At 47.9% G+C, this 13,973-nt stretch overlaps 1 protein-coding gene across 1 annotated transcript in view; it reads right to left on the bottom strand.

Moving 5' to 3' along the window:
- Positions 1 to 13,973, bottom strand: part of UBR4 (ubiquitin protein ligase E3 component n-recognin 4) — a 95,463-nt gene that overhangs the window by 71,159 nt on the left and 10,331 nt on the right. Inside the window, exons 14-34 of the mRNA XM_058818917.1 lie at positions 13,552 to 13,669; positions 12,946 to 13,133; positions 11,564 to 11,723; positions 11,357 to 11,442; positions 10,161 to 10,330; positions 9,288 to 9,570; positions 8,563 to 8,695; positions 8,068 to 8,147; positions 7,463 to 7,591; positions 6,829 to 7,011; positions 6,562 to 6,684; positions 6,247 to 6,476; positions 5,501 to 5,625; positions 4,220 to 4,317; positions 3,919 to 4,076; positions 3,050 to 3,259; positions 2,409 to 2,510; positions 1,450 to 1,550; positions 1,062 to 1,260; positions 748 to 936; positions 132 to 195 (exon numbers count right to left, since the gene is read on the bottom strand). Coding sequence (XP_058674900.1) covers positions 132 to 195; positions 748 to 936; positions 1,062 to 1,260; positions 1,450 to 1,550; positions 2,409 to 2,510; positions 3,050 to 3,259; positions 3,919 to 4,076; positions 4,220 to 4,317; positions 5,501 to 5,625; positions 6,247 to 6,476; positions 6,562 to 6,684; positions 6,829 to 7,011; positions 7,463 to 7,591; positions 8,068 to 8,147; positions 8,563 to 8,695; positions 9,288 to 9,570; positions 10,161 to 10,330; positions 11,357 to 11,442; positions 11,564 to 11,723; positions 12,946 to 13,133; positions 13,552 to 13,669 — 3,129 coding nt within the window. The remainder of the gene's footprint in view (positions 1 to 131; positions 196 to 747; positions 937 to 1,061; positions 1,261 to 1,449; positions 1,551 to 2,408; positions 2,511 to 3,049; positions 3,260 to 3,918; positions 4,077 to 4,219; positions 4,318 to 5,500; positions 5,626 to 6,246; positions 6,477 to 6,561; positions 6,685 to 6,828; positions 7,012 to 7,462; positions 7,592 to 8,067; positions 8,148 to 8,562; positions 8,696 to 9,287; positions 9,571 to 10,160; positions 10,331 to 11,356; positions 11,443 to 11,563; positions 11,724 to 12,945; positions 13,134 to 13,551; positions 13,670 to 13,973) is intronic.

Genomic DNA, 13,973 nt, shown 5'->3' with positions numbered 1-13,973 from the left:
TGAATAGAGGACAGACACCCTCTGGCCAAATTGGTTGAAAATTCCCACCAGGTTTTGTCCCACCAAACCAGGACAGCTGAACCCAGGCCTGGGAGTCCTTCCAGCAAGCACAGCACCAGCACAGGCCTTACCTTGCCTTGCATGACGTTGGCATTCATTTTCTCTACCACGTTCTTTTGAGACAGGTATTTCTTGCTGCAATACACAACACTGGGAATTACTACAGAACGGTTCAGGATGGAAGGGACCCTAAAGCCCATCTCATCCCACCCCTGCCATGGGCCAGGACACCATCCACTATCCCAGGCTGGACTAAAGCCCATCTCATCCTACCCCTGCCATGGGCCAGGACACCATCCACTATCCCAGGCTGGACCAAACCCCATCCAACTGGTCTGGAACACTCCCTGGCATGGGGAGTCCAAAAACCCCTCACTCCAGCTGACAGCCTTTGGGAAGTATAAACTCAGTCCTGACCAACTGCTTCAAGCATTCAGTTTGCTTTAGATTAACAACAGGGAATGCATAATTGCAGTAACTAAACCATCCAGAGTAAAGAAACAAAACGTGATTGTTTGGAACACATGGACACAGAACTGCCTCCCTCAGACACTTTGTATCCCAAACAACAAACAATAAACTAAGAGAGAAGGGATTATCTGTAAACACAAATTTCTGTCCCCAAAACACCACAATGTTAAAAAGCTCCCACAAATGAAGCCTCAGCAGTACAGAGCTCACTCTTACCATCTGCCCAGCCAGTCCACAGCAGCACCATGAAGCTGGAGGTGTCCTGCCCCTTGTCCTGCACTGGCCAAAGTTGCCATGACGACCATCAGCTCAGGAAAGCCCGTGCCGTCCCCATTGGCCAACATCTCCGTTGCCATTGGAATCAGAGTGCTGAGCAGAACAGTGCACACGCCTTCCCCCACTTGGCTGAGCAAAAACAGGAGAGTTTCACACAGGTACCACCAAGAACCAGCAACAACTCACATGAGATTGTTCTGGAGAGCAAGAGGAACTCAGAGCACACGCAAGACAGGACCAGGGCTGTGCTTTACCTGTTCTCCCTAACAATGTACGTGGTGAGGAGCTGCAGCAGCTGCCTGTTCTCCTGCACCACATCCAGCTGGTCCGAGTCCTTGGGTGGGGACATGGTCATCCTGGTGAGCCAGGCCTGCAGCCTCACAGGCTCCACACAGGCCAGCTGGGCCAGGGAGCCGCAGAGGCGCAGCAGGCTGGGGTTGGGGCTCTTCTCAGCTGGGGGGAAAGGGACTGTCACTGACAGATGCTCCAAGGAACACGTGTGGAAATGGCTTTCCTTGAAAGCATGAAGCTGTGATCCCACTCCCTCCCACAGATTTTCTTCCAAGCACCTTCCAATCTCAGGCAACATAAGAACAGTGTGAAGTGGAAAGGCAGGAGGGAGGAGATGCTACTGGCACTTACTCAGCTGGAAGAGCTTGGTGAAGAATTTCAGCACCCTGTTACAGAACTTGGCTGAGAGGTTCTCGTTGGCCGTCGCCATCATGATCTGCACCAACTCTCCGCTGTACAGAGGGGAGGATTAAATCAGCTTTGTAAAGAGCAGCCCATTCCCCTTTCCCACTGGCTCCACTTCTCTCCACCCTCACGTTTCAGACTGGCAGGAGTTTGTGTTAGCACTGCTCAGCAGCCAAACCACAGAAACAGCTTTCAGGCAAACAGCAAGCCCAGCCCAGAAGAAAACTCATAAATGGGCTCCTCAGTAGCATCTCAGTGTTCTCTACTGACTATATCCAGTCACAAAAGGGCCTGAACTGGCTCCAAAACAGATTTTCTTGCTTATCTTTCTCTTCCATACTAACAGTGTACAGCCACCAGGCTGCTTTCATTCTGAACTATTCAACAGCTAGAGAGAAAAGCCAGGCAATGGTCAGCTTTCTGATGGAGAAAGCCTTTCCTCTTGCTCACCTCACACTCAGAACACTGTGGTTGTGCTAGGCTGTTTCTATCACAGCTGTTCTAGGCTGCTGCCAGCACAATTTATCCTTATGGTTCTAATCCCCCTCCCCACTCTTAAAATTATCAACCTGCAGCTCCACAGAAGCACTGAAGAATTTGGGAGTTTGCAGCTTGGAGCAGCATCTCTCACAAAGCTGCTCTGACAGAACAATCACCCTGCAAGATTCCCCACTGATATTACTGTGAGGCCTCACTGAGTATTTGATTTGGACAAAGATCCAAGTCCTCACCCCCTCAGAGTCTCCTCCCACTCTCCTGAACTGCCTGAAGGATATCCTGGCTCTACAGAGTCTGTATTTTCCTGCACAATGGCATTAACATCACCTTGGTGTCTACACTGACAAGCTAACAGAACAAGGATGGGAAATGCAGTCCTTGGAATACAACTTCCATGGTGACTTCACCTTTCTGAAAAGAATTCCTCCATGGCTTTTCTGGCCTGGCTGCTCTCCAGCTGTTTCTCCAGGTGCTGCAAACATTCCTCCAAGATGGACTCATCCAGGCCACTGAGGATTAAAAGAGGAATAGATAAGGATCAAATACATGAGGATGAAATAAGAACATCTAGAAACAATTTCAACAATCACAACAGTTCTGAGAGGCCAGAAGTTATATATTTGCCATTACAATTCCAGTAATTGTTCCACTAATTGAAAGTGGAACAATTCTTCCAACAGACAGGAGAAAAACAATTGATGAACAACTTTACATAAACACCAACAAATCCACCAAGTTAGAACAAAGGGACAAATGATGCTGTAAAGCAAGTCCCAGTCAGAAACCTAAAATAACCCAGACCTTTCTGACACCTCACACACAAATTCCTATAAAGAGCTGCTCCTTTTACACTTTAAGTCTCTTCTATTGTTACTCCTCCCCATTCTCTCTTGCTCACACCCCCACTCCACAGTTCTGGTAATATGAAAGAACTATCTCATATTTAAAGTATACAAGTACAGAAGCTTTCAACAGATAAAAATAAGCAGATTTTTTCTGTTCCAGAAGCATCCCTGCTGTAGCCAATCTTTGCACACAGCTTTGTTACCTGTTTGGGTCAGAGTGATGGGCCAGTATGTTATAGCACCCCGTGATCAACTTCTCATAAACACGTGCCAGGAACTCATCTGAGTCTGCTGGGCCCAGGATCCTTTCCAGGGAGTTGCTGCTGATTTCTGCCACACTCTCTGTGCTGCTCTCCAGAAGGAGGGGCAGCAGGGAATGGATCACCTGGGGTGGGTTGGGATCATCTGACCAGCTTGAAAAGAAAAGGACACAAGTTAATTCTTTGCATGATGTATCACAGATCATCCCTGCTGGAAACCAGAATTCACATTAAGTGAGGCACAACTCAGGATGGAAGTCAGTGATGAAACTCTTTTTGGAAAGGTGGGATAAAAACACTGGCCCAGCCATTTTCCCCCTCAGAAAAAAAGCCACTCTTTGGAAAATTCTACATGTTACTTTTGTATATATACAGTTACAGCATCTGCCTAGACAGTCCCACTATCATACATTGTGGCTTCGGGGCTTGTCTGCAGTGTCAACAACTACTTTTTGGTTTCAGAGTACTTTAGACTAAGTCCCTGAAAAAAATTTCACTTTTCCTTCAACATTAAAAACTTCACACAAGTGAATGATAACAAAACACAAATGAATTAGTTAGATTCCTATCATGTCAGTTTATATCCCCTTTTGTTCAAGTCCATATTTGATAAAATGGTTTCCCTCAGGGAGCTGGACTTTTGGAGATACCATAGAAGACAGAAAGACTGTCTGTCACTCATTTGGTATTTGGAGCTGTGAACTGGAAGGTTTATGTCAGAACCAGCAGCAGGTCAGTAAGTGTTGCACAGACACGGAGCAAAGCACCCAGCAGAGTGTGGAACACACAGTGTAACACAAGGCCTGACTTACATGATGAGATCCCCGGTGAGCCTGACCAGGGACAGCAGCGTGTGCTTGAGGGAGGCTGCCAGGGGCAGGCTCTGGCTGCAGAGGGTGCCCAGGTGAGCAGCCTGCACGGCGCTGATGTAGCTCTCTGCAGGGATGGTGTCGTTGGCAAAGGCGTTGCGCTGGGGAGGGACACACACACACACAAACACACACACAAACACATATCAGAGTCTGGATCTGAGACAGGGGCACACACTGCCCCCAATCCCAGCAGTGCCTGCAGCTGCACTCACACCACAGCAGGCCCTGAGCCTGGACTCACCCACGAACCGATGTTGGGGAACTCGTTGGTGTGGATGTTGTTCCAGGATTCACACAGGGTCTGCACAGCTGATGGCAAGTTCTGAACAAGGGTTGGACCTGCAGTTACACAGAACAATCAGGCACTGAATAAATGCAAAAGTCTACAAGTAAAAATCATCCCTAAGTGTTTAAGAGCATCCTAGCTTCATTCGCTTCATTAAAACTGCAGAAAACATGGCACAAATACTAATGCCAACATTTCCTAGTTCCCCTTGTTATTCCATGCCACCAGCTCCAATATGGTTACAAAAACATTTCACTGATCCAGAGGAGCTCACAATTCTTTCAAGGTTTGCCCAACTGTTTCAGGTAGGATACTGAAGAGACTTTGCAGTGTGCTTTGTATATACCTAGCAAAAACTAACAGTTAGGTTAGGACTAAGCCTTTTGTCCTTGGGTGCGTGTGGCAGCCATCTTGACATCTTCAGTGTCATGCCTTCTATAAGCTACAAGAACGTAAAATTTGGTGGGTGGTTGGTCGATGATTTATCATCATGGTTTGTATTTTTGTTTGGTTTTTGGGGCGGGGGGCAGTTCTGGGGTTAATTCTATGTCTGTTTGGGTGTGGTTGTAGAGCGATGGAAGCATTGTGGGAAGATGCACCCCGAGGCCAGCAGTGCCCTGCCCTCACCTGTTGTGGTGTGCTGTAATGTCCCATTTTGGCCTGCCAGGTCACTTTCCCAGGTGTGCCTATACCTCTCTCCCTTCCCCCTTGCCCCCATGCTGAGTGAGTCCTGTCAATCAGGCTGAACATTCCAGCAAGGCGTCGTGTGGTTGGTCAAGTTCAAAGGATGCCACTCAGGCCCAGGGGTCATTGGCCTGTCTGGGTGTCATCTTCCCCTGAGACCCTGCCCCTCTCACCTGGTTGGGTGGCTCACCTGTACCTCCCCTCCCCCTGTCCCTGAGCTTAAAAAGGTGATCAGACCATGCGGTCGTGGTTCTGTTGGAGCACTTGCTCACGTTCAGACCTCTGTAACCATGGAATAAACCTCTGGACATTAAACCCTCCAGCAGAATCCTCTCCTTTTTCTCTTCACCATCACCTGAAGCTATTCCTCTTGAGGTAAACGGGGTTCCTAACAAGCCTGGACTTGTTCAGTGCCCAGCTGCAATCTCCAGCAAGCCAAGGTATCTCTGGGGTGATACACCACAGTTGCTGCCTTTGGCCCAGCAGCGAGAGTCAGACCGGCCCAGGCACAATCCAACTGGTAATATTGAGAGCCTTTTTTCCAATACTCACCCAGAGTGTTGGCCTTGCAGCGGCCGGAGCCGATGGCCAGCACGGCGGCGTAGCCCCGCAGCTTCTCCTCGCAGCCTCTGCTGTCCGAGCTCGCCTCCTCCGAGAGGCTCCGCAGCAGGTAGGACCTGCAGGAGGGAGAGAGGGAGGGGATTCACCTCAGCTCTGCAGCTCACAGCTGAGGGTGTCACTGGAGTGACAGATAAAACACAAATTTCTGAAGTTCTGCCCCGCACTTCATCTCACACCACTAAGGGACTTCTGGGCTTTTATCCCCTTTAAGCTACTTAGCAGGAGAAGTGCCCAAAAAGAAAAAGCTGATTTACTTTTGCTTTCTTCTACACAGGTTCTAACGAGAGTTTGGAAGAATTTATATTTTTTTAATGTAAGAATTAACCACTCTTCTCTTTCTTGATGGTCTGACAGCCCTCAGTACTATGCCAGAGAAATAACCCTAAGTAGCACTATCCTAGAGGGTGGTTTTATCTTTGGAGGAAAAGCTGGTTTTGCAAACTTGCAAGGAAGCCTCGGAAGATCAGACAAGAAGGCTACTCAGAAACAACAAAGTCCCATGCATGGCTTGAGAAGCTACTTGTTATTCTTCTTTTAAAGCAATGGATCCTTTAGAGGACACAAAGTAATTACTTCAGACTATAAAACTCCCAGGCACTTCTAAGAAAACAACACACAAAATGCACACAAAGCACAGCAAGAAATTGTATTCCTGCTGGAAATTCCAAGGACTGTACCTGGTAAAAGTAGCATAAGTGTCAATGAGCTGTAGTGTAGCAGGGAGGAGGTTCTTGGTTATCTCTGAGGACTTCTGGGGATCAGTTTCTGCAGCTGACTTGGAAAAGTGCTCATCTAGAGAAACCTGGATCTTGGAGATGGCAGCATCAAGGGTGTAAATGGATTGTAAACTGGGGACTTCGTGCAGCTGGAGAATGGTTGTGCAGTCAACAGCACAGAAAGAAGAGATCTGCAAACACAGAAGATGGAGCAGTAAGTGCAATCATCCCACAGAAACAGAAGTTTGCAGGTCCAGCTGCACTCCCACACCTCACCTGTCGAGCAAAGTACTCCTCTGCTATTTCCACATCGTACTTCACTGAGATGCACTTGCTGGAGGTCAGCTCAATGAGAGGAGTAGCATGCTCAGCCTTCATGCCCTGCTTGATAAGGTGATCCTACAAATGCCAAAACCCAGATGCATCACACCTGAACAGTGCTCTGCAATTAGGAACAAGTTCCCCCAAAACAAATCCCACGTGCAGTCAGCACGGAAGGACTGTCACTGTCACTGTCACCACCCCATGGAGCTGAGGCTGTACCTTGATCCACACGACATAGGAGGGGATCTGCAGGCGGGAGGACCAGCGCAGGGTGTGCAGGAGGTCACAGTCACTCATCTCAGGGGTGTTCATGGCCAAATGGTGCATGTAGCTTCTGGAGGGAGGCAAAATCCCCAGGATGCGCCACAGGATCAGGAAGTAGTACTGAAGGGCACAGGCTTCCTAAACAGAGAACAGGTGGAAAAATTAGTACAGAAGATTCCAGTCTCCATCATTACAGCTACTGAAATATCTCCTCAGGGGCTCCACACTCCTGCACATGTGCCAAATCACATGAACACATTCTGGACTGAGTTTCTGTCATATTAAACAATAAAATATGCAACACAGGAGTGAGAAAAGAAAAAAGAAAAATGATACAATTTTCTCCTGTTTAATAGTGTTCTAGCCACATCTCCTGGAATTACCATGGACTTACAGCAAGTCTGAAGCACATTATGAATTAAAAGCTCAAGAGATGTGCAGGCACCACAAACACTATGGTCAGCTATGAGATTTTTAAGTTCCCCGTTACTCCAAGCACAGTCCAAAATACTTTGGTTAAATACTTTGCTTGAAAATACTAAGTTTGAAAACCTGTTATTCCTCAACACAGGCAGCGAGACAGTCTTACCAGTGCAGTGACATTTTTGTTCTCCCTCCTCCTGAGTGTATCAAACTGGGAGCCAGCAGCCAGTAATGAGGTGAGGGCTGCGTAAAGCTCGTCGTACTTTGTAGCCCTGGAGAAAAGGACCTCACACACCTGCAGGAGATGAGAAACCAGGACCCTGCTTTGCACAGCTCTTTAAGCATTCAGAACACCCACAGCCCAAAACCTTGCAAAATGAACTTCAGAGAGAGGTTCTGTTGGGACTGAGGATCAATGGACTGGGGATAAGGAGCAGGCAGGAGAGCCCATAACCCTGATGGTAACAGAACCCAGGGAGAAGCTGGAGCAAAGTGATGAGAAAACAACTCTAATTTGTCTTTGTCTGAATCCCAAACATTCCTGCAAGTACTACAGCAGATCTTCACAGATTTTGCACAGTGACTGCTCTGACATCCAACTAGGGGTAAGAAGGAATCCCATGTTATCTTATGTGGCCGCTCTTCTTTTACCCATTCAGTGAAAGATTCCTGGTCCCTCTTTTTAATCAAGTCTTCCCTTCTTGTCTGTTCTCCCTGGCACTTGGCAAACCCCCATGGCCCAGCAGAAAGTCTCTACCAGCAGCACCATACCGTGCTATCCAGACGGTTCAGATCATCCTCAGAAGCTTCTGGAGACAGGATGCAGTAGAACCTGGGCTGTGGAGCAGAGTCTGCAATGTGAGAACAAAAAATAACCTTCAAGTGGCAGTTTAAACAGGCCACACTGTGTTATACCCTCTCCTCCATCCCCACAACCATTGTATGACCCCTAGCAGATCCCAAGCCAGCTCCCTGACCCATTATAGGTGCTCTAAGCTGTGGGATAGGCAGCCAAAGCTTTCCTACTCCTACAATCCTGGCAAAATAAACACACACTTATTTTTAATTACTTGTTGCATACTCCTAGGAGAGAACAACTTTGAATTTTGTTTAATAAAACAATTCTTGCACTATGACATGTATTTTTATTGTAACTATGGCCATTAAAAGCAGGAAAAGGTGCTCAAACCAAAGCACAGAAAAGGCTCTCATTTATTTATAAAAGCAAATCTTGCAATAAAAAATTCCTTACATTTTCTTTCTTACCTGATGAACAGTGTTTGGTCCAGTTTTCTTCCACTTCTTTAAAGCCATGATAAAGTGGGACAGATGTTCGTCTGCTGCTGTCCTGGGATCCACTCACCCAGCCAATGGGTGGAGTCAGCAAATTATATTGTACCTGAATTTAAAAAAAACAAACAAAACCAACCCATGGCATCCTTGTCACTGAGGAGTGGGGGGAAATACCACCCCACAGGGAAAGAAACACAAAACAGAAACTGTCCTACTCAAAACACAATATTCCACTCTCCTGGGGGAAGGCCTGGACCCTCCCTGATGGTTTTTATTCTGGACTGAGCAGTTTAAATCCATGGCCAAGCTTCCTACAGTTGGAAAAGCCAGGCACAAAGCACCATATTGTCCCATTAATGAGGACAGTCTCAAAAACCTCCATGGTAAAACATTAAATCAAAGAAAGTACAAAAGGTATTCATGAAATAAACAGCCAAATACTCAAGATTTTAAAGATATGGTGGAACAATCATCCTGTCCTTGCTAGGATGTATTAAGACACCAGTCACACCAGGAATTTACACTTCAACTGAACCTGCTGCTAGGAACTTAATTAATCATTCCTTGGAACTCCAAGGGTTGGTAACAACATCAAAACTGATTTACCCACAAGGGTAATGGAGGGAACACACCAAATGAGTGCCCATCACAGATTCCTGCTGGGTGACCAGTTCAATATCCAGCTGTCAAAGCCTTACCTGCTCAAACAGGTACACGGGGGCCTTGGAGTACTGGTGCAGCAGGTAGTCAAACACCAGCAGCAGCCGTGCCACGATGAGGGGCACAGAGCACTGCTGGGTCTCCATGTTTGCTGTCAGCTCCACAATGGTCTGGATACAGAGCATCATGATGGATCTGCGGCCCCTCTCGGAGAAATTGTGGAAAATGAGCAGCAGCAGCTGGAGATGCTCCACATTCAGATCCTCTGTGTCACTGGGGAGAGTCCCCTGCAAGGCGTTTTGCTTCAGGGTGCCCACAAACCTGGCAGCAGGAGAGGAAGTTTGCCAAGTTTATTTTCCTCTTTAAAATCTCTTTAATCAGAAATAATTTTATTTTTCTGCTTATTGTTCTAATACTGGCAATTTCACAAATTATGTATTGGAATGAGACTGTGTGAGCAGTAAAACCTCAATTAAATCAGTGGCAAATATATTTAGTGGAAAACAGGAACAATCATTCAAATGGAGAAGGGGTGATTCAAACCTGTTCATCAGAGCTTTAAACCAACTAAACCCTATCAGTGAAAGCCAGGTAATGGCAGAGGGGAACAATCTCAGCACCATCCTACCAGGACCTATCAGAAACCTGCTGAAAAATAAGAGATCCTCCTTCCCTTTTTACAGCCAGCCTTGCTGCAATTCAGCCTCCTCCCACCAAACTCCCGAGTGCAGGAATCATTTCCAGGGCTCTGGGTGAAGGATTCCCAGCACAGCACTGACCCTCTGCTCCCCCCGGGGATCCCAGATCAGTGAACACACTCACTCGGAATGCTGGGGCCAGAGAATTCTCACTTGACAGGAAATGAGAGGTAAGAGATGAGTGATTTCCAGCTTAACATGAAATGATCTCACCTTTCCCAGACTTTAAGGCACTCTGGAACATCAGGATCTCCCTGGGCAGTGGCTTTATGCTGCCAGATCAGGAGCAGTCGGGACAGCACAGACAGACTTTGAGGGTGGATGTAGAGAGGCCATGGACCTTCAGAAAAAGGGGCAACTCCCAGCTGCTGGAGAAGGGTGTTCTGGAACAAAACAGGCTTGTTGGAAAGGGGCAAGTCCTGTCTGATGCTTTAATTAATTACAAGTATGATCTGAGCATACAGTTGACAGTAACTAGCAGGGCTCTCGACTCTGCTCACACAGCAATGCCTCTCCTGTCTCAGACACAGGGCAGAGCTGCTGAGAGACACCCAAAGTGACACCCTGTCACTTCACCACCTAAACACAACAAAGTCTCAACACCAAGGCAGAAAAAATGGCATTAATGAGTTTTTCTCATTCACTGCAATATCAGAGCAGGAGAGACTATGCTACTCTGTTCAGAACCTGTGAATATGCAAGAAGAGCCCTTTGGCTGATCACAGCAATATTTTCTTATTTTCAAATGTAATAAAAAGTAAAAAAAAAAAGTAATAAAAATGTAAAAAAAAAAAAGTAAATAAATGTAATGAAAAGTCCAACTGCTTTTAAAAATTAACAAACAGAGTGGTTTCTAATATAGTAGAAAACAGCCCACAAAGTATATGGGTTGAATTCAGTGATGGTGAAGCAGATTCATAACCTCCATGACAGGGTTAACTCAGGTCAGCCCATGACCCAGCAAAGAAACCTAGAGGCTACAAAGTTAGGACATGAAAGCAAAAGGATTAAGTTGATTCTCTCCTGAGAAATTCCAAGGCCTTTTGGCATGAGTCCTGACATCAGAGCAAATCTGTAGGAATGTCTCTTGATAAACTCATGGATAGAGGCAACTCTCCAAGACAAAATATACAAACTCTTTTCCTCCTCAGCTTTCATCACCTTCAAAGTCCAGTGGATTAGTCTGAATTCTAAATGTTAAGTTTACACTGTGCAGGATGCTTTGTGCTGGATGACTGCAAAGGTCATTCAAATCATGGGACTCAAGATATTCCAAGCTGGTTTTGCAGAATATACTCAAGGCCAAATGGAACAACCAACACACTACTCAAGGTGTGGAGAACCCATATAGAGGCATAAACAGACACCAACATTTCTTCATTTTACTTATGCACTCAATCCCAGCTCACCTGCAGGGCAGGGGACTGAAGATCTGAGGTCACTAAGGAATGGTTGAAGTGATACAGAGCAGCAGCAAACTCCTCATCTGACGTGCCTGTAAGACAGGGATTGAGAGCCCTTACCACCTTTGCTCTCCAGTATCTAAAACTTTGACATGAAACTAAAAAAAAGAGAGACACCTCTGGGCTATACCAGAGCTAGGTGTGCTCACTCACCCTTCAGGCCATCCTTGTCCACCTCCTTGATGATGCTGGCCAGCGTGGCCATGTGCTGCTCCGACAGGGACACGCTCAGGTAGTTGCGAATGAAGTTATTCCTGGAGTTCAGCATAGAAGAAGTGATAAAGTTCAAAATGTTTGAAGCTAGGCTCAAAAACTGAAAAGAAAAGAGAAACACACTATAGAAACAACAAAAGCAGAGGGACAACATTAAACATAAACTAAACCACCAGCAAAATAAATCAAGTCACTTAAACCTCACCCCCCTGCAGTGGAGGAAAGGTGCACTCATGGCAATCCAGCTCCCCGCACTGTGGTCTGCACCAGGACTGATTCCAGAACTCTCTGAGAAGGTTGGAGGCCTCCAACTTCTCCACTGCAGTTCTTATTTTTGTCTTTACCCAATGGAGCTGGAGCTAAAAGCATTCTATCAGCAAGTCACTCACTTGCAGCTCTGCCCCCATTTTCCCTCTCCCTCTGTAACCCAAACAGAAAATCTCCAGCCTCTGCTTCCCTGGCAGCAAAACTCCTGAGACACTGCAGAGGAGAGGGGGAGGGAGAGGGAGAGGGGAGAGGGGAGAGGGGAGAGGGGAGAGGGGAGAGGGGAGAGGGATCCTTCTCCACAGCCACAATGCTCCCCGATTTCCCTGTGCAGAGCATCAGAAGTCTCTGCTGCTTCCAGCCCAGCAGTCCCTGGCAGGAGCAGGGTGCCCCAGCCCAGCAGTCCCTGGCAGGAGCAGGGTGCCAGGGGAGTCAGTCCCTGGCAGGAGCAGGGTGCCAGGGGCAGTCAGTCCCTGGCAGGAGCAGGTGCCAGGGGCAGTCCCTGGCAGGAGCAGGTGCCAGGGGCAGTCAGTCCCTAGCAGGAGCAGGGTGCCCCAGCCCAGCAGTTCCTGGCAGGAGCAGGGTGCCAGGGGAGTCAGTCCCTGGCAGGAGCAGGGTGCCAGGGGCAGTCAGTCCCTGGCAGGAGCAGGGTGCCAGGGGCAGTCAGTCCCTAGCAGGAGCAGGGTGCCCCAGCCCAGCAGTTCCTGGCAGGAGCAGGGTGCCAGGGGCAGTCAGTCCCTGGCAGGAGCAGGTGCCAGGGGCAGTCCCTGGCAGGAGCAGGGTGCCAGGGGCAGTCAGTCCCTGGCAGGAGCAGGGTGCCAGGGGCAGTCAGTCCCTAGCAGGAGCAGGGTGCCCCAGCCCAGCAGTTCCTGGCAGGAGCAGGGTGCCAGGGGCAGTCAGTCCCTGGCAGGAGCAGGTGCCAGGGGCAGTCCCTGGCAGGAGCAGGGTGCCAGGGGCAGTCCCTGGCAGGAGCAGGTGCCAGGGGCAGTCCCTGGCAGGAGCAGGGTGCCCCAGCCCAGCAGAGCCCCCCCAGCCCCCAGGGCAGGCTGTGGCCGTACCAGCTCGGGGTCCTTGCGGCTGGCCAGGATGTTCCCGTTCTCCCCAGCACTCTGCTTGTTGGGGCTCTTCACCCTCGGTGAGCTCTCCAAAGGAGGGGGTGGAGGGGGTGGTGGTGGTGCCACTTTCTCCTTGCTGGGAGAGATTGTCTCTTCAAACCACTGCCCCAGGATTGGCTCACTGTCGTCATCTAGCACACAGGGCAGGAACAACAAACCCATACTGTTAAAAGCAAACACCTCACAAAATTACCCAGCCTGAGAAAGGCCTAAAACAGAATTTCACTGAGCAGCCTAAAGGTGTCTGCTAGCTTCTTTTCTTCTGTCCAAATCACAAGGCAAAGCCCTTTCACAGAAGTCCAGCAGGAATTTACACAATGAAATTATTTCCACTCTCTTCTTAAGCGAATACTGTCAAATCCCAGCCACTCAGGCTTCAGTTTACACAGAAGAGTGCAGTCAGCAGTACTCCTGCCACACAGACCTTACAAACTGCTCTGTATTCTCAGTGTTACAAGCCATAGTCTGAGAAGGCAACAGCACAGTAGCCAGGTTTCCATTAAATGTAAAAAGCGGTGTAAAACCCTGAGCTGCTGCAAACTCTCCTACCTTGGCTGCTGTCCTCCTCAGTGCTGCTGAAATCATCCTCATAGTAAGTGTTGGAGTCAGTGGAGGCACTGGCATCGCTGCTCATGGAGCCCTTCCTCTGGCGCTGCAGGACACAGGCCTAAAGAACAGCACAACCAGGAAAAGTCTGCGATTATAAAATAGAGTAATTTGAAAATAAGAGTAACTTCCTCATGCCTTTTAATTGTCTTCTAGCAAATTTGTCTCAACTAATTTATTAACAGTTTTTCAAGGTTTAAGTTGTACTAAAAAATACACAGGATGGTTGAAAAGAAACAATCTACACCAAAGCTCGTAAGCAACACTTGAAATAACAGCTCTAATACAAAATGATCTGTTACCAATGCAGCCTTTTCACCTTCCCACTAAAATCACCAGTCCCACTGAACATACAAAAAAGTGCA

Source organism: Ammospiza caudacuta, chromosome 22 (genome assembly GCF_027887145.1).
Source record: "Ammospiza caudacuta isolate bAmmCau1 chromosome 22, bAmmCau1.pri, whole genome shotgun sequence".
Taxonomy (NCBI): Eukaryota; Metazoa; Chordata; class Aves; order Passeriformes; family Passerellidae; genus Ammospiza; species Ammospiza caudacuta.
The sequence above is the reverse complement of the archived record's forward strand: the minus strand, read 5'-3'. Positions and strand labels throughout refer to the sequence as shown.